This window comes from Hemitrygon akajei, chromosome 11 (assembly GCF_048418815.1).
Source record: "Hemitrygon akajei chromosome 11, sHemAka1.3, whole genome shotgun sequence".
NCBI classification, from domain to species: domain Eukaryota; kingdom Metazoa; phylum Chordata; class Chondrichthyes; order Myliobatiformes; family Dasyatidae; genus Hemitrygon; species Hemitrygon akajei.
Window position 1 is genome coordinate 30150792 of NC_133134.1, and position 27742 is coordinate 30178533.

Sequence of the window (27742 nt, forward strand, 5' to 3'; positions counted from 1 at the left end):
CATTTCAACTGCTCTTTTAGATATACAAAAGATCTCATGGTATGGTATAAGAAAGTACAAATAAGTTATCTTTGTATCCTGCACAATAATTATGCCTCAATCAACATAGCTAAAAACAAACAATCTGGAAATTATTGTGTTCCTGTTATTAGGGAAAATTAGTTTCCTGCATTACTATGGTGACTACGCATGAAAATGTATTAGTTGGTTACAAAGCATTCTGCGATGTCTTGGGCACATGAATGTGCTATATACTATAAAACCTATTAATCTGACTTGCTCAGGACCTTGGTGGTGCTGGACAGGCAGATTTTCAAGATTATTAGATGTTATTCAAACATTTATACACCAAGATACTTTTAATTCACAATTTTTAGCAAGGTTCAAGATTCAAGATTCATTTATTATCAAAGAATGCATGAATTATACAACGTTGAGATTTGCTTGATTAAAGGGAGTGAGAGAAAGGACACTTTGATGAGTTTGAAGGGGGAGCAGCGGCTGGGACTCAGATGTCTTAAAGGCAGCATCGGATCCAAGGTCCAAGTGAGTTAATGGAATACAAGAACCCACACCCAGTAAGCCAGCAACCAAAACAATTGTATCTCTGAACAATTGGATACTGCATTATTGAACTATTGAAAAGCAAACTTTCCTTTTATTTACTTGTTAAAACGGATTAATTTCTTCTAGAAATTCCTACTTGCAAAATCAGCAAAATCACATTGACAACCCTAGGGCAAATATTCTGCATGTTGAATCTCACATTGCTGCTGGGTAGAGAATTCCATGATTTAGACCCACTGATAACTAAGGGCCTGTGAAATATTTCCGAGTCAGGATGTTGTGCAATATCAAGGAAAACCTGCAGCTTGTGGTGTTCTCAGGTCTCAGTCTCTCTTGCCTTTCCTGATGGTAGATCGACTGGGTTTGGCAGCTACTGTGGCCAATCTCCTGTAGTGTATATTACAGATGAGGTACTTTGCAGTTAATGCATACCAATCATGAAAAACTGAATGTTTAGGGCTATTAATGGGGTACCTAGCAAGTAAACTGCTATTTTCTGGAGCTTCTCAAGAGATGTTGGTGCTGCGTTCACTCAGACAACTGATAGTAATCCAACATACACCTGCCTTGTTTCCTTATAGATAGTGGAAAGGACTTGGGTGTCATGAGGTGAGTCACACTCTAAAGGATACCCTTCCTCTCATGACAACAGAATTTATGTGGATGGTAAAGTTGAGTTTCTGCTTCATAGCAACTCCCAGTATATTAATGGAGTGGAGCTTGGCAGTGTTAGTGCCACTGAATGTTGCCAGTGTAAATATTGAAATTATATAGTACCCTGGTGAGGCAACACCTGAAATGTTTTGCATAAATCTAATCTATAAATGAAAATTAGCATGCATAATATGCATCACACATCGTGCAAAGGTGCCAGGTCATTTTTTCCAGGCCCCACACGATGCAGGTAAGATTCTGATTTATAATGGCAATTTAATTAGCTCAAGAATTTCTAGCACAGAATAATTCTGTTTTACTAACATCAGCAATGCACCTTAGTCAAGACTTTTCAAACTGGCACTGACAATCAAAGTTCAAAGTAACTTTTCTTATCAAAGTACATATATATATATATATATATATAAAATCATATACAACCCCAGAGATTCATTTTCTTGTGGCCCTACTTAACAAATCTGTAGAACGATAACTATAACAGAATCAATGTAAGACCACACATGTGGGGTGTTCCACCAGCATGCAGAAGCCACCAAACAAAATGCAAAAGAAGAAACAATAGTAATAAATAAGCAATAAATGTCGAGAACATGAGATGAAGAATCCTTGAAAGTGAGTCCATTGGTTGTGGGAACATTTCAATGATGGGACAAGTGAAGTTATCCCCTTTGGTTCAGGAGTCTGATGACTGATTGGTAGCAACTGCTCCTGAACCTGCTGGTGTGAGTCCTGAGGCTCTTGTACTTTTTCCCTGATAAAGCAGTGTAAAGAGAACACATCCTGAGTGGTGGGGATCCCTGATAATGAACGCAGCTGTCCTGTAATAGCGTTTCAAGTAGGTGTGCTCAATGGTTTTATCTGTGATGGATTGGGCCACGTCCATACTTTTTGTAGGATTTTCCGTTCAAGAGCATTCATGTTTCCATACCAAGTTGTGATGCATCCAGTCAGTACACCCTCCAAAACACGTCTATAGAAGTTTGTCAAAGTTTTAGATGTAATGCTGAATCTCCGCACACTCCTAAGAAATTAGAGGTGCTGTTGTGCTTTCGATTTAATTCACAGCAATTTAATTCCAGATCATTAGTTACTGCATTATGTTACTAAGGCATGGTCATGCAGGTTTGATTACGTATCCCAATGAGAGCCACAAATTTGTTGTCAAGCATTTTGGGCCATCAAAGAAAATATGTTTTCATTTAATATTAATGAATAGTCATTCCAAATTAATTAAATCACAATTTGAGTTAGCTGCCAGTAATTCTAACTAAAGGCCCCAGACTGAGCCCTTAGTCATTGACGGATCACTGGTCAGAGACTCCACATATCTATTTCAAAAGAACTAAAGTCCTGGCACCATCTCACAATCCCAGTTACTGTCACAGTCTATGGTTTGGCAACCAACAGGAAACAGATGTCTGCATTTTAAGGATCATCCATTTTAGTTTAAGTGGCTGGCTAAAGTTGGTCATTTTTGTCACAGAAGCTGATTTTATAGAGTGGTAAGTTGTACTTACAATACCCCGATCATCTTGGATGCGGCCTGCTGCCTGAATTCACCGCCCTTGTTGCCTGCCTGCCCTTACTTCCTTCTTATGGACAGAGAGGACCAGCCAAGTGTAACCCTCCACACCCGAGAATCATCCCTCAAAGTGGAGAAGGCTGCAAGAGAAAACTAGGAGTCAGGCGGCATCCTCTCCATTCCCTTTGCCCCATGTTGCCTGTCATAGGTCAACGAACTGCTTCAAAAGACCTCTGATAGTCAGAGCATCCTTTCATGTAAACCATTCATATAGAGAAAAATAGCTTAGAAAGGAAGAAGTATTAAAAGCAAAAAAAAAAGAATGAGAACAGATTCAAGTTCTGGACATTAACTAGAATTAAGTAAAATAAGTAAAGTGTGATTATTCAGGTAAATGCTTCACTAAATGCTAATTACTTACCTAAAGCTGAAGCACTTCACATCTGGTTTCTCACTTTACTGCAGCTGCACTAGCATCTGACTTCCAATTTGTTTCCAAATTGTGCATTTCTTTGCACTGTGAGTGAAGTCAGGGACAATATAGCTTGTGGTTCTTTACAGAGCACCAGATAAACCTAAATACAATCTGGCCCATTGGTTTTTGGAAACTAAGTGCAGGAAAATGCAGTTCTCTCTGTGAAAGAAATACACCATTCATGCATTTTAATAGAAATAAAACTAATTTATAATCCATCAAGGCACTTTCTAGCAGTAATCTGCAAGGCAAAGGTTTCCGTTTAGGATTTATGGAGCCACTGCATTGTTTAATTTGATATTAGGCAGCAAACACACACACGTGATCACGGGGGCTGTAAAATATACTATACTTAACTGATGAAGTTGAACTGGGAGAATAGTCAGCATTAAGAAAAACCAATTGTGGCATATGGTTACAATAAACCTTTCCTGCTTAGCATACTCCTTTAAAACAACGAGATGTCAAATGAAATGCAGCACAACTCAACGGATGAGGCAAGATGACCACAATGATTAAGATAAGAAATGATATGCTTGTGAAGATTCCAATGCATTAATCTGCAGCTGTATCATTCATTTAATATTCCCTGCTATGAGGATTATATTTTTCAAATGTTTATTATTTCTTTATTTTGTGGTTATTCTCAATAACTTTTCAATAGCTTTTTGTTGGTTGATTGCTTCCTCATACCTATCACTGTTTTCCTGTCCACAATCTTCGTTTCCTCCTCATCTGATTACTTATCTCACTTTTTATAGCTCCTCTTCTAAGCAGACCTCATTAATGTTCACAATTGACTTTACAAAAATGTTCATTGGTGAATTCCACTTCATATTTATTTGAGATTTATGAATACAATTCCAAAATAAACATTTCATTATTATGGGGAAATTAAAAAGAACATGTAAGAGCAGGAAATCTGAAATAAAAACAGAAAGTGTTGGAAACACTCAGCAGGTCAGGCAATATCTGTAAAACGGGAAACAAAGTTAAAGCTTCAAGTTGAGACCCATTGTCAAAATAAAGAGTCTCAAATATGTTCTGATGAAGGATCTCAAGACTTGAAACATTATTCAGAGTCGGTTTCATTTCCTCCTCCATCTGCCTATCACCTCTCCTCATCTGGATCCTCCTATCACCCGCTACCTCTTGCTCCGCCCCTTCCTTCCACCTTTGGTTCTGGCTGCTTCCACTTATCCTTCAGTCCAGAAGAAGAATCTTCACCAATAGGTTGAATGGCCATTTTCCTCCACAGATGCTGCCCTACCAGTCGAGTTCTTCCGGCACTTTGTTTGCTGTTCTAGATTCCAGCTTCTGCAGTCTCTTGATCAAAATAGGTCTATCCACCACTATCACAGCAGCTGTTCCTTTCTGATAGATAGATACTTTATTCATCCCCATGGGGAAATTCAACTTTTTTTCCAATGTCCCATACACTTGTTGTAGCAAAACTAATTACATACAATACTTAACTCAGTAAAAAAATATGATATGCATCTAAATCACTATCTCAAAAAGCATTAATAATAGCTTTTAAAAAGTTCTTAAGTCCTGGCGGTAGAATTGTAAAGCCTAATGGCATTGGGGAGTATTGACCTCTTCATCCTGTCTGAGGAGCATTGCATCGATAGTAACCTGTCGCTGAAACTGCTTCTCTGTCTCTGGATGGTGCTATGTAGAGGATGTTCAGAGTTTTCCATAATTGACCGTAGCCTACTCAGCGCCCTTCGCTCAGCTACCGATGTTAAACTCTCCAGTACTTTGCCCAGGACAGAGCCCGCCTTCCTTACCAGCTTATTAAGACGTGAGGCGTCCCTCTTCTTAATGCTTCCTCCCCAACACGCCACCACAAAGAAGAGGGCTCTCTCCACAACTGACCTATAGAACATCTTCAGCATCTCACTACAGACATTGAATGACGCCAACCTTCTAAGGAAGTACAGTCGACTCTGTGCCTTCCTGCACAAGGCATCTGTGTTGGCAGTCCAATCTAGCTTCTCGTCTAACTGTACTCCCAGATATTTGTAGGTCTTAACCTGCTCCTGTTTATTTCAATAGACCACTATACTTGTGAAAGGTTAACCAGCACAGAATTATCTGGCAGATTTGTTAAAATATATTCTTTTTTTTCATAATATGGGCAATGTTGCCAAAATCATGTTGATTTTCCCTAACTACCCCTGGAAAGTTAGTAATGAATTACCTTTATGAATATATATTGGCCCTTTTGTTGTTGCCCAACCTGGGCAGCAGTAGTATCTGTGTGAAAGACACGCATGACAATGTACTTCTGTATCTTGTGACGAAAACCCTATGGACAACTGCACTATCCATAGAGTCACCATCGGTTGACGACAACTTGATGGCACTCAATAACAGTAACAAACCTATATTTTAATCAGGATGGTTGGAGAAAGCAGCTTGTAGGTGTTGAGGGTCTCATGCATCTGTGAGCTGGGAAATCTGAGGAAGTTTGTGGTGCCCTGTTAAGCTCTAAGATGGATGATAGCTAACAGGAGCAGAAGGCTAATATCAGGCATGTGCTCATGAATTGTAAGCCTCTGTCCAAATAAATACTTAGACCAGGAAAATCAATGTAAACAGTCTGATTTTAAGACAATGATGAACTTTAACAATTAGCATTATTTGTCATGTGTACCAAGAAACATCAAAACATACAGTGAAGTTGGTAGTCTGTGTCAACAACCAACACTGAAGATGTGCTGGCGGCTTCTGGTGTCAACATAGTACTCCCATAACTTACTAACCCTAATATATACGTTTTCAGAAACCAGAGTACCTGGAAGAAACCTATGCTCTCACATGGAAAACATACAAACCTCTTACAGAAGCAGGGAATGAGCCCTAATCACTGGCACTGTAAAGTGTTGTGCTAATTACTACGCCACCGTGCTGCATACGATCCACCCCATTGTTTATAATGTTCACACTGCAAAAACTAATCCCGATTATGACTATATCTGTGGCCAATGTACTGCGTTTCAGAAGCGGTGTGACTAAGAAGAAGCTTCACAGTTATTTCAAAATTAATCAAGGTGACCATGCAGCGTTTGAACAACACGACCCTGGAATATCGGGGAAACAGGATGGAGAATGAAATGTCCATACGAAGAATGATTGCAATTCTGGACATAAAGGGAATTGATTTTGAGTAATGCGATATCAAGATTGCGAAGCCATGAGCAAAACGCATCAACATTGACTGGTGGACAAATGCTGAAAATAGTGTTACAAAATGTAATGACAAGATCCAGTCACTGTGAGTGTCTCCACCAGAGACAATTGAAATGCAAATGAAAATCAGTTAAACACTGGAAACCTTAAATTTTCAAATACAGAATCTCTACTTACACACAAACACAAGTCTCACTGTGCATCTCAGATGATATGAAGTCTGGTCCAGCTGGAAAAAGCCGCTCTTTTCATGTCCAACATGTAATCTGCTGTATTTTTGTCGGCTCACATCATGACTTTGTAGTTTTCAACCAGACAAATAAGCATTCATTTTTTTAAAAAATAGGTTACTTTTGAGACTGATCCATTTTACCCATGTGTGATAACTTCTCAATGAAGGCTGCACTGTCCAATCTCTTGCAAAATATGAAGATTTTGTAGAAATATTGAGGAGAAAATGTGTTTGCTTCAAGAAAATGTGTTGGCTGTACTGTGAGTACATTTGGCATATTTCAGCAAGCCAGAAATGCCTCAGATAATGTGTCATAGATCTGTTCCTCCTGCGCAATTCTTTTAGGAAAAAAAGGGAACTAATATGAAACCACACACTGAGAACACAAGTGGTGGCTTCTAATTTACATTATATATCATCTACTTATGAAGTAAATAACCATTATCCTAGCAGGGTGCATATGTTTCCCTTTGTAGAAGGGAGTCTTAAATTGTACACAGTTAATGCAGTTGGAATAATTTCAATGATGCTTTTTTTTTGGTATATTTTAGTATCACCAGGCTTTGAGAGACGGTGGCTCAAGCATAATACTGAGAAAGGATTTCCTGTGTTTTGCAGTTGAAAGATAAACCCCTACTTCTCTCTTTAATGGTTTTTAGCTTTCGAGAGTTCTCTTAAATTAACAGACTCCCTTGAAGTTGTTGATAGATTTATATAGGAGTCCATAATTCCTTTCTTGGCCACCCACAATAATTATCTATACAATGCCTTTCAGCAAAAGTGTTCACAATCAGAGGGTCAGCTTCTATTTGTGCTCCTGGCAGTCTATGTCTTCACTGCTATCCTCAACTTTATCACCACCATTATCCTATTTGTTCAAGATCCTGCCACAGATTACCAAAAGCTTTCCGTATCTGACTGAATCAAGTACTGGTCACCTCAAAATCTGTTATTGGATGAGATTTGAACTGGGACTCATCAACTCTCTATATGGATCTAAAATGCAAAGAGATGGAAAAAATGCAGGGAAGACATCCAAGGACTTTACTGGCTGCAAAGTGCTTCAGGATATTCTATGGTGATGAAAGGTACTATATAAATAAAGGTCTCCCTTCCTTTCTTAACTTAGCTTAAGTTCAGCTTCAAACAACGTAAACTATTAATGTCAAAATTACAACATTGCTAGGCACCACCTCTGTCTTATTTCATTGCTTCTACCATCTCAACTGCATCTCTTTCTCCTGAGAATCAAGATTCTGTGTTTCATCCTCAATAAATGAAATTGTACATTACTTTTAGTTCTTGCTGTCCATTGTCCTCTCTTTTATTGTTTGCAGGATTTAAAATCACCACTTTGATGTTCAACTCTTTCTTCAGCGTTGGCTCTCCTCATGTCTAAAGCCCTCTACACCTGACTGCCACTGCATAACCATCTCTGATCAGGATTTATCCCTGATAGGATCCGACCCTGAGGAAGTCTCCAGCTAATTGTCCTTCACACAATGCTGTAGGAACTCAGCAGGTCAGGCAGCATCTATGGAAAGAATTTTTTAAAAATCAACATTCCAAACTGAGACCGATCATCAGGACTCCATCTACGCTGCAGCTGATCCCAGGATGAGGCTTTCCTCCTTCTTCAACTAATGGGATCTCCCTTTACACCACTAATGCTGTCTTCACCTGCATCTCCCCCATTTCCCTGACATTCTCCCTCACCCCATCTTCCAGCCACCTTAACAGGGATGGAGTTCCTCTTGTCCTAACCTACCTCCTGATGAGCCTCCACATCCAGGACATCTTTCTCCACAACTTTGCCATCTTCAATGGGATCCTACCCTCAGACATATCTTTACCTCCCCTCCCACTCTTTGCTTTCGGCGGGGTTGCTCTCTCTGTGATTCCCTTGTCCATTGATCCCTCCTCACTAATCTGTCTCCTGGCACTTATACCTGCAACTAGACTAAGTGTTACACTTCCTCCATCAGGGCCCCAAAGAGTCTTTGCAGAGGAGGCAATACTTCATCTGCGAGTCTGTCAGGGCCATCTACTGTATCCAGTGCACCTGGTGCAGCCTCCTCTACATCAGTGAGACCCTTTATAGATTGAGGGGAACCACTTTGTTAAGCACCTCTCTCCACCCATTACAAGCAAGATTTCCCAGTGGTCAACCATTTTAATTCCAATCCTCGGTCCCATTGAGACATGTCAATCCACGGCCTCCTCTACTGACATGCTGAGGCCACACTCATTTTCCATCCTGGTAGCCTCCAATCTGATGGGATGAATATCGATTTCTTTAACTTCCAGCAATTTCTCCCCCCCCCCCTTCTCTTTTCTTCCATTCTCCATTCTGGCTCCCCCTTACCTCTTCTCCTCACCTGCTTAATCATCTCCTCCGGTGTCCCTCCTCCTTCCCTCTCTCCCATGGTCCACTCTCCTCTCCTATTAGATTCCTTCTTCTTCAGCCCTTTACCTTTTCTACATAACACCTCCCAGTTTCTCACTTCATCCTCCCTCCCACACCCACCTGGCTTCACCTATCACCTTCTAGGTTCTACTGTTTCCCCTCCCTTCAAGAACTCTTCCTGAAGGGTCTTGGCCCATGATGTCGATTCTTTATTCTCTGCCATTGATGCTGACTGACCTGTGGAGTACCTCCAGCATTTTGTGTGTGTTACTCTGGATTTCCAGCATCTGCAGAATCTCTAGTGTGTAGATGGAATCTCTAGAATCTGGATAGAATCTCTCGTGTGAAGAGTATGGTCCCATATTCTTGGACAAAGGACTTCTTCCTCACTGCTGTATTGTATTTTTCCTAAAAGCATTTACAGCATGAACTGTTTTCCCCTAAATCTCTTCCATGATTAGTCAGGATCTATCTTTATCATAAAGAATTGTTTTGGGATACTGTTAAAGGGATTTCAGATTCATCTCCATTTTGGTTTCACATTACACGACTCTTTCAGCTTGAAGATGCAAAGGTCCACATGTCGGAAAATACAAAATCAAGGCCAGCCACTCTTATCCAATTATACTGACAAAAGCCAAGTAAAGGCCTTTTATGTTTAAAGATAGATAGATAGATAGATAGATACTTTATTCATCCCCATGGGGAAATTCAACTTTTTTTCCAATGTCCCATACACTTGTTGTAGCAAAACTAATTACATACAATACTTAACTCAGTAAAAAATATGATATGCATCTAAATCACTATCTCAAAAAGCATTAATAATAGCTTTTAAAAAGTTCTTAAGTCCTGGCGGTTGAATTGTAAAGCCTAATGGCATTGGGGAGTATTGACCTCTTCATCCTGTCTGAGGAGCATTGCATCGATAGTAACCTGTCGCTGAAACTGCTTCTCTGTCTCTGGATGGTGCTATGTAGAGGATGTTCAGAGTTTTCCATAATTGACCGTAGCCTACTCAGCGCCCTTCGCTCAGCTACCGATGTTAAACTCTCCAGTACTTTGCCCAGGACAGAGCCCGCCTTCCTTACCAGCTTATTAAGACGTGAGGCGTCCCTCTTCTTAATGCTTCCTCCCCAACACGCCACCACAAAGAAGAGGGCGCTCTCCACAACTGACCTATAGAACATCTTCAGCATCTCACTACAGACATTGAATGACGCCAACCTTCTAAGGAAGTACAGTCGACTCTGTGCCTTCCTGCACAAGGCATCTGTGTTGGCAGTCCAGTCTAGCTTCTCGTCTAACTGTACTCCCAGATACTTGTAGGTCTTAACCTGCTCCACACATTCTCCATTAATGATCACTGGCTCCATATGAGGCCTAGGTGTATTTCATGAACCCAGAGATATACACTCCACGGTTACTTTATTAGCTACATCCTGTACTGTACGGGGTTGTTGGGCCAGAATAGCTCAAAGTGCCAGAAGGGCCTATTTCATGCTGTATTGCTAAATAAAAAGAAAATAAAATTTGATTATGTGGTGTTATATACAGAATTTAGAGAACCAGCATGCTAACAGGCCCTTCTGGCCCAAGGAGATCACACAGCCAATTGTACATGTGACCAATTAACTGCTTACCCATATATCTTTGTGCTGTGAGAGGAAATTGGACACTGCCTTCTAGCCAAATGGGGATATAACAATAATTTCCAAAGATAAGTGTCACTGGGAATGAGATGCAATAAATTAAAATGCCCAATCTACAATTTAACAGACATGAAGAGCAGAAAAAGATTGACAATGTTATTAAGTTAATATGGAGACAGATTCAGGCATCACCACCTTGCCATATTAATAATTCCTGGGCCAGTATTTCTCTGTGCTCAATTGTAGGAGTTCCATTTCTAGTATTACTGTTTGTGGTTTCGCCTTTTGATTTAGTCGGTCATTTTGTTTATTTCGAGTCTGAGTCTGAGTGTATTCCGGACATCACTCTGGATTTGGGTTCACCACCATCCATAGCTCTCTTGTTACAAGCAAAGATTAAATTAAACTGGTTTACACAACTTCTACACCAATAATTCCCAGGAAGCATAACATTTGATTCCTTATTTATTTCAATTAAATTATTCTATCAAATGCAGTAAAACTTGTTAGATAATGTTTAAGCTGCTGTAAAATTTCTGCATGCAGCAATTCCGAGTGATTTAAAAAAATTATCTACTTACATGAAACATCAATTGTTTCCATCATAGTCTCTTGCTTGTAATCTATTTTAACTTTTATTTGTTCATACAGTGTGGATGTGTCCAGTAAACTAGCATTTATTGCCATTTCCTAATTGACTTAACTGAGTGAAGCACATGAAATGTTTTAAACACAAGGGATTCAGCAGATGCTGGGAATCTGGTGCAACGCACACAAAATACTGGAGTAACTCAGCAGGTTAGGCAGCATCCATGGAGGGAATAAACAGTCGACATTTCAGGCTGAGACCTTGCATCAGAACAATCAGCCATTTTCTGGCTTATAGTTAAGGGATGAAAATGAGATTAAATCAAACATTGTAATTTTGCTAACAAACATAAATGATTGTAAAAATAATGTAAAATGTGGTCAGCTTATACACAGTACTAATAAGCAGTCAAGTTAAGAAATAACACTTAAAAGTCTTGTATTCGGATCAATCAAACTACTAAATAGCAAATGAAATGTACTGTTTTAGACATGATTGACTGAGCTCAATGTAAGTATTCAGTCCTGTGTGTCAGTATTTTGTGCTCAGCCAGCTTCGTTCATTTCCCCAGTTCCATCTCCTCAGCTTCCAGCAGCAGCCAGCACTCACGTCCAGGATAACTCAGCACTCCAGAATAGACCTGTCTGGACACTGAAATGGTGAGGCTCTAATCACAGGACACCGATTGTCGGACACCTGATCTTCCACGCTGACTTCTCCACTGAAATGCTGGTTTGTGTTCTCCGAAACCTAACCCACAGCCATTAACCCCAGCTCCTCTAGCCCTTGTCGACACACAGGGACTACAGGATGGGAGACCAGAGGTCCAGTATATCATGTGAAATTCAGTGCTCCAAGAGATACAAGAGATTGGATTTCTGGTAAGGGAAGTACGTTTCAAATCTTTTTGATGTTTTACATCGATCATAGGGCAGATAGTGAATCCTTGATTATGGGAAAGTATGCTGCATGCTGCAAATAAATTTTAGGAATTTATCATTCTATTTTCAATTTACTGCCAACACTTTTGTCGCTGCCACTGTCAACAACAAAGATTTTGCTTCCTGTATACTTTAGGGTGTACCTTGTGGATTTTTGGCTGCTGATCATGAAAATCACCATGAAATTTCCTTATCACACACCATATTTTGAAATTGTCTATATTTGTTATTTCAATTCATAATTCAAATCAGAATAACTGATTCCAAGATTAAGGTATTTTTGTTGGTCTACAAATCAAATAGGTCATCGATGACGAGCAATTTCAAGAACTTCTAGTGGGAACGGAGAAAATCGCATATACAGCATCCAAAGATGTTGTTAAAAATTTTCATGGCAACTACAGAGCACCAAACTGCATTGACAAAATGCTTCAAGCAACAAAACCATGAAATGCAACATGTCACTAAAGATTAATTTTCTGCATTTCCATTTAGACCTCTTCCCTGCAAATCTTGGCACTGTCAGTGACAGGCATGGTGAAAGATTTCACTAGGACATTTCGATCATGGAGAAATAGTATCACTTAAGCGAGAAGCCTCAGACACTGAGTACAAATGAAAATCGTCAACGTAACATTTTTAGCTTAGTTAAACTATTGCAAAGCATCTGCACCATTATGCTTTTAAATGCATTATATTCAATAAGCATTTATTGTTTCTCCAAATTCCTATGTGATACAAGTAGGCTGAAATTATATTTGTGTTGAGCTTCAAGTGGTCTATCACAAATAATATTTCTGAGGAAGCAACACTTCTGAAAAAGTTTGTTGTCCAGTGTAATTGATAAACAAAGCAGCTGACAATCAATTCTTGGATTAACATAATTCAAAACTTTTTGGATTTATCTGAGACTGATGTCATCAAGATGATGCAAATTGGTCACATGGTCTACAAGGTGCCTTGAAAAGCCTGGCATTACACTATAAACACAACTACCGAAATTGGCTAATGGGAGTCATTGGCTTACAAAAATGCCCATCAGCTATTTGAGAGCCCTCACCCACTACTTTTACCTAATAACTGTTAGAGGCCTGTTATTCGAGAGCCTGTCTTTTTCTCACCAGGGTACTTCTTTGTCAAAGGCATGGCCATTTAGATACAAAATCAGTGGAATAAACGGATTGCCTTATTTGCCACTTTTAAAATAACTATAAACCAGTAACACAAAGAATGCTTAAGACCGTTTTTTTCTGTGAAATGTTCTAGAGGATACCAAAAGGGTAGGGGTGGGTGGCAGAGATATAAACTAATTGGTAGAAGGATTAACTGCAGATTACACTCTGTGTTCACTTTATTCAGTACACCTGTATTACACCTGTTCATTAATACAAATATCTAATCAGCTACTCATGTGGCACCAACTCAATGCAGAAAAGCATGCAGACATAGTCAGGTGGTTCAGTTGTTCTGACCAAACATCAGAATGGGGAAGAAAAATTATGTATGTGACATTGACCGCGGAATGTTTGTTGATGCCAGACGAGGTGGTTTCAGTATCTGAGAAACTGCTCATTTCTTGGGGTTTTTGCACACGAGACTAGAGTTTACAGACAATGTGGGGAAAAACAAAAAAAAATGCAGTGAGTAGCAGTTCTGTGGGCGCGAATGCCAGAGGAGATTGGCCAGACTGGTTCATATTGGCAGGAAAGTGACAGTAACTCAAAAAACCATGAATTGCAGCGGTGAAGAGCGTCTCCGAATGTACAACATGAACAATCATGACGCAGATGGGCTACAGCAGCAGACGACCACAAATAAACAGGAGGTACCTAATAAAGTGGCCACTGACCGTAGAGAAAACATTTTTCATTTTAAACCAATGATACAGAACTCACTGCCTAGACAAATGAAAGAGGCAGAAACTCAATACATTTAAAAAGTAACCAACTGTACACCTGGAGAGTTATAACCTACAAAGCCACAGACTTAGAACTGGGAAGTGGGACTAACTGAGAGTTCCAATTAGGCTGATCTCATTTTCTGTAACCTAAACACTCCAATGTATTTCCATAATTTTGGGAATTCAACAGTTGACATTAAGTTATGAGAGTGCCTTCTGCAATCCTTCATTTTGTACATTTTAGGCTAATATCTCCCACTGAGACTTCTTTTACACAGCTGGTGACGATAAAAAAAAGTGCAAGTAATCCACTGAATATTGATAGGTGATGCAAAGTCAGTGACTCCATACAATAAGCAGAGGGAAGGTCACACCATTAAAAAATTCTTTACATAATTAAAAAAGCAAAAGAAAAATTATTCAAATAAGCATTTATTAACAAAATAATAAATTACCTAGACATAAATGCTTTAAAAATTTACACATCTGAGTAAAAGCTGACTTTCAATATTAAGTGCACCTTAGAATGCTGTTTGCTGGAATGAGAGCAACTAAATATTACTGTGACACTGCCTTCTGGCCAAATGGGGATAATAACAATAATTTCCAAAGATAGTGTCACTGGGAATGAGACGCAATAAATTAAAATGCCCAATCTACAATTTAACAGATACGAAAAGCAGAAAAAGATTGACAATGTTATTAAGTTAATATGGAGACAGATTCAGGCATCACCACCTTGCCATATTAATAATTCCTGGGCCAGTATTTATGATTATTTAACCTCATTATTAAGTGTGCTCGGTTCCATGTATTCAAGAGTTGAAAGGAAACCATATCCAAAAGACCAGCATCAAACCCAGCCAGGAGGTTCACTGGCAAGACATCCTTGATTTTCCTTGGCACTGTCAAGAAGTCTGGGATATTTTTATTCCCCAGGAAAAAGTGCATCAGTTCCTGTTTCTGCAACCGTTCCCTCCAGAACTTAATTAAGTCCTCTAATCGTTCCATCAGGAATTTTTCATCCCACGCATCCAGGGGGCCTTTCAACAGCAGATGAAAAAGGGCCGTCTTCATGTTGTAGGAGCAAAGGATTGCGTTCCACTGAATCGAAAATTCCTGGTCAAAATCTTTGCAGCCCAGGTCTCGAAGAGCTTTCAGAATCTGTAGGCATTTCAAGTGGCATGAGTTGACTGGTGTTTGAACCTTCAGCCAGTTCAGAAGCTTCTGCTCATGCTTTGAGAGATAGACGTGCCAAAAGGCCTCTGGTTTCAAAGGCCGGAGAGCTGGCTCTGGGCTGGTCCAGGGCTGGGCTACCAGAAACACTGAGTCACCCACATGCACAGCTGGAATCAGTCTCACCGACATAGAAATGTGACAGCACACGTAATCGGACTTCGGCAACAGTTTCAGTATGAGTTGGTCATTGACCACAGAGAGAGTGAGGGAGCATCGCTCCTCACACTGGTATCTGATGACATTCAGGCATCTGTGCATCTTGCTGTAAAACCACCTCAGCACCTGGGTGGATGACAGAGCTGACTTCTTCTGAAAGTGGACACAGAAACAATCAGCAAAAACTTTCCTGTACTTTGCCCACTCAGAGCTGCAGGAGGGTATTAATCTGCAAACAGCGGTTCCCCTCAGACTGAAGGGTAGCTCGTTCCTCCCTATATCAAAGGCGGGCTCTAGCTTCAGAAGCTGGGGCACTTTTATTGGTATAAGAACATCAAAGCAGTCCGGGCTGTTAATCTTATGCTGTTCATAGGCACTGCCAATCTGGACGAAGTCCCCTCGAAACGTCAGCGTGAAATCCTGGTGCTCGGTTTTCCCAACTTTCACAAGCTCGCTGACTATCTTGGTCACATGTGACTTGCTGTGTCCTAGGACGTGGGGAGACAATTTCAGCTGCTGCTCGTAGTAATGCTCCAGAACTATCTTCCTGACGCGAGCTGATGTTGTTCCCCGGAGAGGCGAGGGTTGCCGAGGCACTAGCCAAAGGCAGTACTTGAGGAGGCAGTAGCATATCAGGAACACCAGGGAGTACCTGTACAGCGGGGAGTCACCGGCTTCCTCTGTGTCCGGGGGACCGCTCGGCTCCGTCTGTTGTCCCCCGCTCAAGACCTGGTGGAAGCACAAGAAAGCGGTGCACAGGCAGGTCGCCAGAAGCCCAAACACTCGCCCGCTTGGAGGGTGGACTGGCATGGTCTGGTGCGGGGTGGTGATCAGCCCATTCCTACCGGCTCCGCAGCCACGTGGAAACACCCTGTAAAACTCGCCGTGCGCTCCCACTCCGCCACAGTACCGACCGGTCCGGGACTCTCATTCTCAACCCAACACAGCAAACCGTTACTTAGTTTGAAACTTCCTCTTCCGAGGGAAATAGATTTGCGTCACATTTTCTATGAGCGAAGAGGAAATGCCATCCTTTACATCGCGGAATTCTAGTTTTAAACTATAATCCGTTGTGCGCGGGGCTCCAGTACATTTTTAACTACTTGCGCGCCTCTATACATCGCCTCTCTTTCGCTAGGTTTAGTTCAGACCCTGCATTCGGAGAAAAGAAAAAGCACGAACTACCCGTTTGAACTAATGGAGCCCAGCTCGAAGTTGCAAAGGAACGAATTTGCAAACTGCCCGGCGGGTTTCTCCCCCGCCTGTGTTTCGGTGCACCACGTATAGGCGGCAATTTGATGTTTAAATTCATTTCAGACAAAGGGTATTCCCCGCCCCCCCCCCACCCCGAAAAGTTTAGTTCACTAGAACAGGAAAACAAGTATTTCTATTCTACCTAAATTGTGCGAATTTTCATTTGCATACCACATCACTACCTTGAAAAGAAACACTTTTCATTATTCACGGACCCAAAATAGGAGATAATGTCAACCATGAGAAAGTCTGCAGATGCTGGAAATCCAGGCAGCACACACAAACTGCCGGAGGGACTCAGCGGGTCAGGCAGCATCTATGGAAAAGAATTAAACAGTTGTTGCTTCCAGCAGAGAAAATCTGCAGATGCTGGAAATCCAAGCAAAAGACAGAAAATGCTGGAGGCAAAATAAAAACATTCCCAGTCCTGATGAAGGTTCTCGGCCCAAAACGTCGACGGTTGTCTCTTTTAAATAGATGCTGCCTGGCCGGCTGAGTTCCGTGTGTTGATAGGAGATCACGTACTTGGCACTGGGGCCAAGGGTGCAGTGCAGATCTTAACTTGGATGTTGGTTAAAAACAAGAAAGTTGGTCCAGTAGAAGTCTCAGCTCGCTAGGATGATGGTGGGTCAGAGCTCATGGAGTTAATTCAGCAGTTAATGCCTTTGGCCCACCATGTTCACACTGACCATCCCATTCACCAGCAACTGGTTGTTTGCTGTGCCTTGGTTATCCAAGTTCTCATCCAGATGCCACTTAAATGCTGAGCAGTCTGTTACAGATCGCAGCCACCCTCTGGCAAAAAAAATAAAATCTTTCTCAGATCCCTCTAAACCTTACTTGTTACCTTAAACTTATCCACTCTGGTCTTAAGCATTTCAACCGAAGGAAAAGGTTTCCTACCAACTACCTTATCCACGCTTCCTATAATTTTGTACACGTCCAACAAGTTCTCCCCCCCCCCCCCCCCAACCTCCAATGCTGCAAGGGAACCAAACCCAGTCTAAAAGGTCTCCTCAAAATGGAAACGCAACTTCCCAGGCAACATCCAGATGAAACTCATCTGCACCTCTCCTGTTTTATGATGTGCTTCCTGTAGCGCGGTGACCATAACTGTCTAACATATTCCAGCCATGGCCTGTATGTTTTATGAAGTTGTAGCAAGATCCCCAGCTCTTTTAGTGTATGCCTTCACCACCCTATCTGCAGTGCTACCTTCAGGATCATTTACACCAATGTCCCTTTGTTTCTCGGTACTTGTAAGACCCTACCATTCATGGTATATCTTCTGTCCTTATTAGAGCCCCAAAATGCATCACCTCACTCTGAACAGTTAAAAACGCCTCAATATCACATCAGTAAATGTGTATAGGAATTGAATTATTCATGGATGTGGCTGTACGCAAAGTCAAGTTTTATCATCCATTCCTAATTTTCCATTAAGAAGTGAAGCATACTCCAGAACTATTGTACTACTGGTAAATTTACTTCTTGGTGATGGGGAGGGGTTAAGAATTGAAACATAGAATGTCGCTAACTTTTGCACATGCTGTTATTCGCAACTTGGAGACTTTTTATGTATTTAATCTTGTAACGAAAGTGTTGTTCCTTTCTGCACCATGTGGTGCATTGGGCAGCATATTTTTCCCCATTTCCTTAGCATTTGCCTACTTTTTTTTTACGAGACTAACTTGACACTCAAGCCAGCACAGATGATGGAGCCAGCCAGAATCGAACCCCAGACAACTACACTACTGGCCGACAATGTAATGAACTGGAACCTGTATAATTCCAAAGTGCTTTTCTTTAAGCTAAGTGTGTATGTGTCAGGAGGCATGGTCATTGTGTAACTCAGGGGAGGTTGATATACTGCTGGCCTGGAGAACTGCTGCTGTATGAGGAGCTGACCTCCAGAACAGATAACAGTCAAAACATAGCCTGAAAACTTGTGTGAAAAACAAACTTTGTGAGCTATAAATCAGAAGCAGCCTCCACCCATGAGGAGTAGAGGTGTTTCTCATTGCTCAAACAGAGAGCCTGCAGAGAGACTTAGATAGTTTAGGGCAATGGGCAAAGAAGTGGCAAATGAAATACAATGTCGGAAAGTGCATGGTCATGCATTTTGGTGGAAGAAATAAACGGACAGACTATTACTTAGATGGAGAGAGAATTCAAAATGCAGAGATGCAAAGGGACTTGGGAGCCTTTGTGTAGGATACTCTAAAGGTTAACCTCCAGGCTGAATCGGTGAAGAAGGCAAATGCGATGTTGGCATTCATTTCTAGAGGTATAGAATATAGGAGCAGGGATGTGATGTTGAGGCTCTATAAGGCACTCGTGAGACCACACGGAGTACTGTGTGCAGTTTTGGGCTCCTTGTTTAGAAAGGATATGCTGACATTGGAGAGGGTTCAGAGAAGATTCATGAGAATAATTCCAGGAATGAAAGGGTTACCGTATGAGGAACGTCTGGCAGCTCTTGGGCTGTATTCTCTGGAGTTCAGGAGAATGAGGGGGGATCTCACAGAAACATTCTGGATGTTAAAAGGCCTGAAGAGATTAGATATGGCAAATCTATTTCCCATGCTAGGGGATTCTAGGACAAGAGGGCACGACTTCAGGATTGAAGGACATCCATTTAGAACAAAGATGCGAAGAAATTACTTTAGTCAGAGGGTGGTAAATCTGTGGAATCTGTTGCCACAAGTGGCTGTGGAGGCCAAGTCATTGGGTGTATTTAAGGCACAGATCGATAGGTTCTTGATTAGCCAGGGCATCAAAGAGTATGGGGAGAAGGCAGGGGAATGGGAATGACTGAAAGAATTGGATCAGCCCATGATTGAATGGTGGAGCAGACTCGATGGGCCAAATGGCCTACTTCTGCTCCTGTATCTTATGGTCTTATGCCAGCAATATACCAATTAACATGTCTTTGAAGAGATCCGCTCTGTTTTATGTTTTGGCTCATTGTTGTAAGACCTAGTGAAAGGTACACAACTCTATATATTGCTGTTTTTCAGATTGAAGATTAGAATTCAATGTTCAGAATGTGAATTACCATTCCATGTTATTAAAACAGTTGCTATGTTTTAACAAGAGTGAAGATCATACCAAATTCATTTGCTTTCTGTATTGCAGAGAGGAAAGCATGCAGATTAATCTATACTGTTTATTATCATCCTACAATGCATAATTGTCAGGAAGAGGTGAGCAATTGCGGTTAAACTATTTCCTTTATTTCTAAAACTCATTCTACATATGCACGCTTCTGACTAATATACACAATGGCTTACTTTCTGAAGATCAGGGCTGGTTTTTCTGCTCTGGGAACTGTTCCTACATTTATAATTATAATCCCCAACAACACAGCAATCAAGTGATTAAGTACATAAACTAATCCAGTGGGCTTGCCAGTATTCCCCAACTTCCTCAATATTCCCTTGATCAATTTCTTGTGGTTCTAACTGTTTCCAGCGTGCATGTGAGTGGAACACACTTGCCAATCAAGGGACCCACTCCTGGGATTTTTAACAATTTCTTAAAGGCACAAACCTGAAGTTCCGTCACTATACCCGACAATTTTTACTGTGTGTGTGCACTGGGTCTTCCCAAAATATTTTGCAAAATCCTTACCTAATTGCATCTTATTTATATTTAAATCCAGAAACCAGTTATTGTTCCTATATTCTGTATTGATACTTTTTTTCTGAAGTAATGTGTAACAGAAGAATTTACAATTGTTTCAGAATTGAATAAACAATGGGGCACATTGTTCTTAACTCAGTCTGTGATTATACTCATTTACTGTGCTGTTCTATTCTTGCAGCCCATTTGAGGGCCTGCTGATTCAGATGTCCCAAAGGGCAGAGTGAATCTGCAAGTGTGGACTAGGCTTCTGAAAGTGGATTCTGAAATCACACCCTGATTGCTGTTTTGACTTATTACTGGTGCTATGAGCCTTGGGCTGGAGGGTGTTGCACAGAGCAGTACTGTACATCAGATTTCTAAGTCAGTTTATGGATTTCCCAGCTTCTTGCAATTTCTGCAGCTGCGAGGAATCGCTGTGTAACGTATGTATGCAGAGTGAGAGGTTGTAGCCTGTAGCTGAATATGGAATACATTGTTGGATAACGAATGATAATGCATTTTGGTTAAAGGAACAATAGTGCAGACTATTATCTAGATGGGGAGAAAATTCAAACATCAGAGGTGCAGGGGGACTTAAGAGTCCTCGAGCAAGACTTCCATAAGGTTAATTCACAGGTTGAGCCTGTGGTAAAGAAGACAACTGCAATGTTGACATTTATTTCAAGGGGAATAGAATATAAAAACAAGGAGATAATGCAGAAGCTTTATAAGACCCCAGTCAGGCCTCGCTTGGAGTATTGTCAACAGTTTTGGGCCCCTTATCTAAGCAAGGAGATTATCATTGGAGAGAGTCCAGAGGAGATTCGTGAGAATGATTCTGAGAATGAAGGGGTTAACATATGAGGACCATTTGGCAGCTTTGGGCTGTACTCACGGGAATTTAGAAGAATTGGGGGGGGGGGGTCTCATTGAAACCTACCGAATGTTGAGAGAACTAGATAAGTGGATGTGGAGAGGACGTTTCCTCTGGGGGGGTATGCAGAACTAGAGGGCACATCCTCAAAACTGAGGTGCAACCTTTTAGGACAGAAGTAAGGAAGAATTTTTCTTAGACAGAGAGTGGTGAATCTGTGGAATGCTCTGCCACAGACTGTGGTTGAGGCCAAGTCTGTGGAAATATTTAAAGCAGAAGTTGATAGATTCCTGATTGGAATCAAGGAATATGGTGAGAGGGCAGGTGTATGGAGAGCCAGGATCAGCCACAGTGAAATGGCGGAGCGGACTCAATGGGCCTACTTCTGCTCCTATGTCTTATGGTCTTATATCTGAAGGAGCTACTCCTTAGGTTTTGGCTACACTTCATTCTCCTGATCTTCAGTGGGATGATGTAGGGATTGCCTGATTAGTTTGCTTCTGGGCCTGACCAAGGCAGCCCAGAGCCCAGGTTGATTGCCTGTCCATCTTCTGGGGCAACGTCTGTGTCTCAGTGTCCCTACCTAGGGAAGGAGCATGCAGTTTCCATGGGTACATTAGGAGCCTTCCAGGATCAATGGGCAGCACAAGGGTTCCAGTGTTTTCTGGATAAGGAAATGCAGTAATATACAGTCTTCATCTAGGCCGTTCCCCTTTCTTATTTCTACCATTGGGTAGGAGATACAGGAGCATAGGTTCCGCACACCTGTGTTCAGGAAGTTATTACAATATAGCCTGGCTCATGAAACAGCATTGATAGCTTCTATCACCACTACTCTAAACTGTTTCTATGACTTACAGACTAACTTTCAAGGCCTCTTTACAACTCATGTTCTCAATATTACTTTTTATTTGCAGTTTGAATTGTTTCGCACATTGGTTGTTTGTCAGTCTTCGTTTATGTACATTTTTTTTGTAATTTCTATTGTATTTCTTTTATTTCTTGTAATTGCCTGCCATAAAATGAATGTCAAGGTAATGTATGATAACATATCTGTATTTTGATAATAAATTTATTTTGAAAGGAAAATAGAATATTTATTGATTTTTTATAATGTGTTTGTATAAATTAGTGAAATGCAGAAAGATTGCACTTTATAAACAATTTTGTATAAAATGCATTAAATATCGATGCAATCTAATTTCAGTTTACAATTATTAACATAATTGTAGTGCTCTTTAATCAACAGAGGATGATGGCGTGTGGATTCCAAGTATCTATCTCACTTTTAAGGACAGTTAAGTTTTAAACAGATGAGAAAACTGTGGTCTATCTCACTAACAGTCCAAAATTAACTGATTTAAGTAAATATTTTTACTTTTGGAACGCTTCAAAGGAGCTTCAAATCTCTCAAAGGAATTTCACTCTGAGAAAGTGATCACTACTCACAATTGGCTAATACTGAAATTTTGACCCAGTGATTCTCTTTCTCTGGGGCAGGCTGAGTTCAGGTCATGGGAAAAAGTTAGCTTGAGCCTTGGTGTGAGAGGAGTACATACTAAATCAGCAGTCCCTCTGGGTTCCTAATGTTACTTTCAACATTCCTAATGTTACACTGGATGGAATGAAATGCACGCAGATTTGAGTAAAGAATATCTTTTACTTCCTTACTGTTTCATTGAACGCTTCCTCTTTCATGTTCCTTTGCTTTAATAATTAAAGTTAATCTCAAGGGCCACATGTCGAGGAGAAGAACTCCGTCAAGCTTCAGTACGTTCAACTTCGATGCCATTTTCACACATAAGGACTGTCAGGCAAGGATACAATTGGAAGCTCAAAGAGACTTAATTCAAAAGTCTATGTGCCTGGTTTGAATGCATCTGTACTACATGAGTGAGGTGTTGCACTTGTGGGATCACTTCAGATTCAGATTGCAATGTGAGAGCTTAGAGGTGGAGAACTAGTCGGTCTGTTTTATCCATGAAGCTAAAATGGAAATATTTTCTAATACTGTCAACTTTACCTATTTTTAATAAATTTATTAGTTCCCCTTTTTTGTTTAACTGTTTAGTTCCCAAGAAAATTCACACACGATAGTTTACTCCTTTAAATTACAATAGGAGACAGGAAATCCTAAACAAGTTATTTGAAGAACCAGGAGGATCATTTATCACTAAGGGTTCTTAGTTCCTCCAGTCATAAAATGGAGGAAGGTAGGAATCTGAATGGAATATCCAGAAGTACTCTCCATACCCCCAGCAGGGATGCAGATAACTGAACTTAACTTTACAAGTAGACAATTTTGCTCCTGAAGAAAGATGAGGCAGATGTTACAGAGAATGACCAGTTGAATGGGGATATTTGTTGGCTGTAATTAGAAATTAGAAATTTGATCTGGTAATGGCATAATCATGCTTTGGATTCATTAATTATCTTTGATTCATATGTCTTTCATCAAATGTTACCCTCCCAAGTCTTGAAAGAATTGATTCAATACCCTCAGTATAGTTTTATTAACTGGGAAATTTTCCTCTGTTTTAGCCACCTAAAATAACTCATTTCTCTCTTTCCCAGACCTGAACCATTAACTGCTTCACTTCCACATTTGCTACCTAATCTTTTTCCAGCATTTTCTGTTTTTATTTCTGATTTCCTGCATACAGCATTTTTTTTTGGAATTTCGAACTGTGGTATAATTCTCATAAGTCTACACTAAACCCTCTCTAAGGTTTCACATGTGCTCCCTGCCAAAATAAACCTCTATTTTGTGTTCCAGATATAGTCAAAACATGGCTCTGTACAACCAAAGTCTGATTACTTCCTTTAACGTAATGGTCAGTATTCCATTACTTCCACTTGAAGTGTGTTGTTCTCCTGCACATCCAATTTATTTTCTTTCACCACAGCTCCTAGTCCTATATTGCTCCAGATCTGGCTCCTTGCACATCTCCATTGTTATTCCTTCCTCAGATAGTGGCTGCTGGGAATCGAAACTCCAGAATCCTGGAATCTCTTTGCGTTTCGATCTCGCTCTATTCTTGGAAGCTTGGTCAAAGAGTTAGGGTGTAAGGAGCATATATTAATCTATTCTGATATTTGCTTGTCTCATTTAATATCAAATTCTATTTCAATAATGCACCTTATGAAAAAAAACTGCAAAATATTTTCTCTTTCAAATTTTTGCCCCCCTCAAATCAACTTTCTATGTCTCCCAATTCTGCATGTTTGAAAAGATTCTTCTTTTGAAGTTATTAATACATGTTGTTCAAATAACTGGCACTACTGGATGTCACATACCACTAGTGTGAGTTCCTTTTTTAAACCTATTCTCTGTCATCCATCTACTGTGTCATCAGGCTTATTTTAAGGATAACTCTGGTTCCTCTTCAAAGATGGAGACAAAAGAGACTGCAGATGTTATAACTATACAAGTCATTGGTGGAACTACACTTTGGGGTGTTGTATGCAGTTCCAGTCACCCATTAAGCTGGAAATTGTGCTGAAATCGTTCAGGATTCTGTTACCAGGATTGGAGCACTTTTCATTATACGAGACTGGATAGGCTGGGACTTTATTTTCCACAGAATAATCTTATAAAGATATATTAAAATCATGAGGGGTGTGGACAAGGTGGATGGTCACAGTTTTTCTCCATTGATTGTGGCATCTAAAACAAAATGGCATAGATTTGCGCCAAGAGTGGAAGAATTTAAAAAGAACTTCTGGGACAATTTTTTCACAGAGGGTATATGGAGTGAGGTGCTAGAGACAAGTACAATTATAATATTTAGATTCAGAATCAGATTTATTATCACCAACATGTGTCGTGACATTTGTTAACTGAGCAGCAGCAGTTCAATACAATACATAATGTGGAAGAAGAAGAAGAAGAATTACAATAAATGAAATAAGTAAATCAATTACAGTATACGTATATTGAATAGATTAAAACTCATGCAAAAACCAGAAATAATATATATTAAAAAAGTGAGGTAGTGTTCACCCACTCAATGTCCATTTAGGAATCAGATGGCAGAGGGGAAGAAGCTGTTCCTGAATCACTGAGTGTGTGCCTTCAGGCTTCGGTACCTCCTACCTGATGGTAACAGTGAGAAAAGGGCATGCCCTGGGTGCTGGAGGTCCTTAATAATGGACACTGCCTTTCTGGGACACCGCTCTTTGAAGATGTCCTGGGCACTTTGTAGGCTAGTACCCAAGTTGGAGCTGACTAAATTTACACTGCAGCTTCTTCCGGTCCTGTGCAGTAGCCCCTCCATACCAGACAGTGATTGCATCCTGTCAAATGCTTTCCACGGTACATCTGTAGAAGTTTTTGAGTATACTTGGACAGACAAATGGGACCAGCTCCACGGGCAGCCGGGACCAGCTGGGCCCAGGGGCCTGTTTTCATGCTGTAAGATTCAGATGCTTGAATCTACAGCTAAAAATCAAACTGCTAGAGCAGCTTAGCAAGTCAGGCAGAAACTTTGGAGGCAGAGGGATGGTCAGAATTTCAGGTTGGCAGCCTGCATTAGCATGTCCCTCCAAAGGTTTTGTGCATAGTAAAACAAAATCAAAAAAACTGTGCCTTTCCACAGGAGTCTGCTTTCTAAATGTGCAACACACACAAAATGCTGGTGGAACGCAGCAGGCCAGGCAGCATCTATAGGGAGAAGTAGTGTTGATGTTTCAGGCCGAGACCCTTCATTAGGACTAACTGAAAGAAGAGATAGTAAGAGATTTGAAAGTGGGAGGGGGGTGGGGGAGATCCGAGATGATAGGAGAAGACAGGAGGGGGAGGGATGAAGCTAAGAGTTGATTGGCAAAAGGTATACACAGCTGAAGAAGGGGGAGGATCATGGGACGAGAGGCCTAGGGAGAAAGAAAGGGGGAGGGGAGCACCAGAGGGAGATGGAAAGCAGGCAAGGAGTGATTGTGAGAGGGACAGAGAGAGAAAAAAGAGAGAGAGCCACAGTAGCTATTATAGCTCAGGGCATCTGAGCTCAAACCCAGTGTCTTTGGTATGGAGTTTGTATATCGTCCCCACAGAAGACAAGGGTTTCCCCCATGTGCTCTGGTTTCCTTCCGAAGTCCAAAGATATACCGGGCAGGAGGTTAATTGGTCATTGTAAATTGTCCCGTGATTAGGCTAGGGTTAAATCTGCATTGCAGGTGGTGCGGCTCAAAGGGTCAGAGGGCCTATTCCACGTTATATCTCTAAATAAATTAAATTTAAAAATGAGTAAAAATCTTAGTCCCTTTACGTACAGGGTGCCCCTTTTACTTTCACCCTTCACCAATGCATCCAGTGCAGCACCTAGGAATCTTGAAACATTCTCTCTTCCAGGTAGAAACATTCTGTCTGTCTTCATTTGTAGAACCTATTTGTGCCTGCTGCAATTACAATGCACCCAATCTTTAAGAAATACGAGGTATCTTTAATCAGGATTGCCTTAACTGACAGTGGGCAATCACAATATTAGACTCCAATTGATATATCTGGATTAAACATTGTGATTATTGCTGAAGTGATATTGCAATCATTATAATTAAGCTGTCATGCTTCTTCCAGTGCAATCAATAAGTCAATTATGTATGGGCAGTCATATGCCGTTTTCTGAAGCTATCATGTGTAGCCCACATTTCCTCTATTTTTACCCCAGAAACCTATTTCATAATGTTTCATCCACAATCATTTGTGGAGAGAACACTCATATTTTCAGTGCTTTCAATATTTCAAGCTATTAATTTTTCCTTTATCTTTGCTATTCTTTATGCACCTTAACAAGTGTCTCGATGTCTTTTCTGTGAATATAACAAACAATGGTTCAAGTTGATGAAATGTTATCCAGTCTGATACACTCCATTCTGATGAAGCATTAACTCTTTTGTTTTCTTCATAGATGACGAATATTCTCAGTACAAACTTTCAGCATCTGCACGTTTATTTTTAAATTGTATTAAATTGTTTGCATAAGCTATGTTCTGAGTTATGGGTGGCAGGAATCAGAATCAGGTTTAAAATCACTGGCATGTTATGCAATACTAATAATAGAGTGAAAAACTGTGAATTACTGTAAAAAATATATACCACACACACAATATATATATATGTATATATATATATATATATATATATATATATATATATATATATATATATATATATACCTGGACCAGCATGATGTACACTCCAGAGTTGTGAAAGAGGTGGCTGAAGAGATTGTGCAGGCATTAGTAATGATCTTTCAAGAATCACTAGATTTCTAGAATACTTCCAGAAGACTGGAAAATTGCAAATGTCACTCCGATCTTCAAGAAAGGAGAGAAGCAGAAGACAGGAAACTGTAGGCCAGTTAGTCTGACCTCAGTGGTTGGGAAGATGTTGGAGTTGAATGATAAGGATGAGGTCTCAGGGTACCTGGAGGCATGTG

General features: G+C 40.5%; 2 protein-coding genes across 2 annotated transcripts in view; both read right to left on the minus strand.

Moving 5' to 3' along the window:
- Nucleotides 1-6841, minus strand: part of syt17 (synaptotagmin XVII) — a 115820-nt gene extending 108979 nt beyond the window's left edge. Inside the window, exons 1-2 of the mRNA XM_073060539.1 lie at nucleotides 6615-6841; nucleotides 2760-2904 (exon numbers count right to left, since the gene is read on the minus strand). The gene's annotated coding sequence lies outside the window, so the exon portion shown is untranslated. The remainder of the gene's footprint in view (nucleotides 1-2759; nucleotides 2905-6614) is intronic.
- A 7735-nt stretch (nucleotides 6842-14576) lies between these two features.
- itpripl2 (ITPRIP like 2) lies at nucleotides 14577-16501 on the minus strand. The gene has a single exon (XM_073060541.1). It carries the CDS (start codon nucleotides 16361-16363, stop codon nucleotides 14906-14908), a length of 1458 nt encoding a protein of 485 aa, XP_072916642.1. The 5' UTR covers nucleotides 16364-16501; the 3' UTR covers nucleotides 14577-14905.
- Between the last annotated feature and the right edge of the window lie 11241 nt (nucleotides 16502-27742).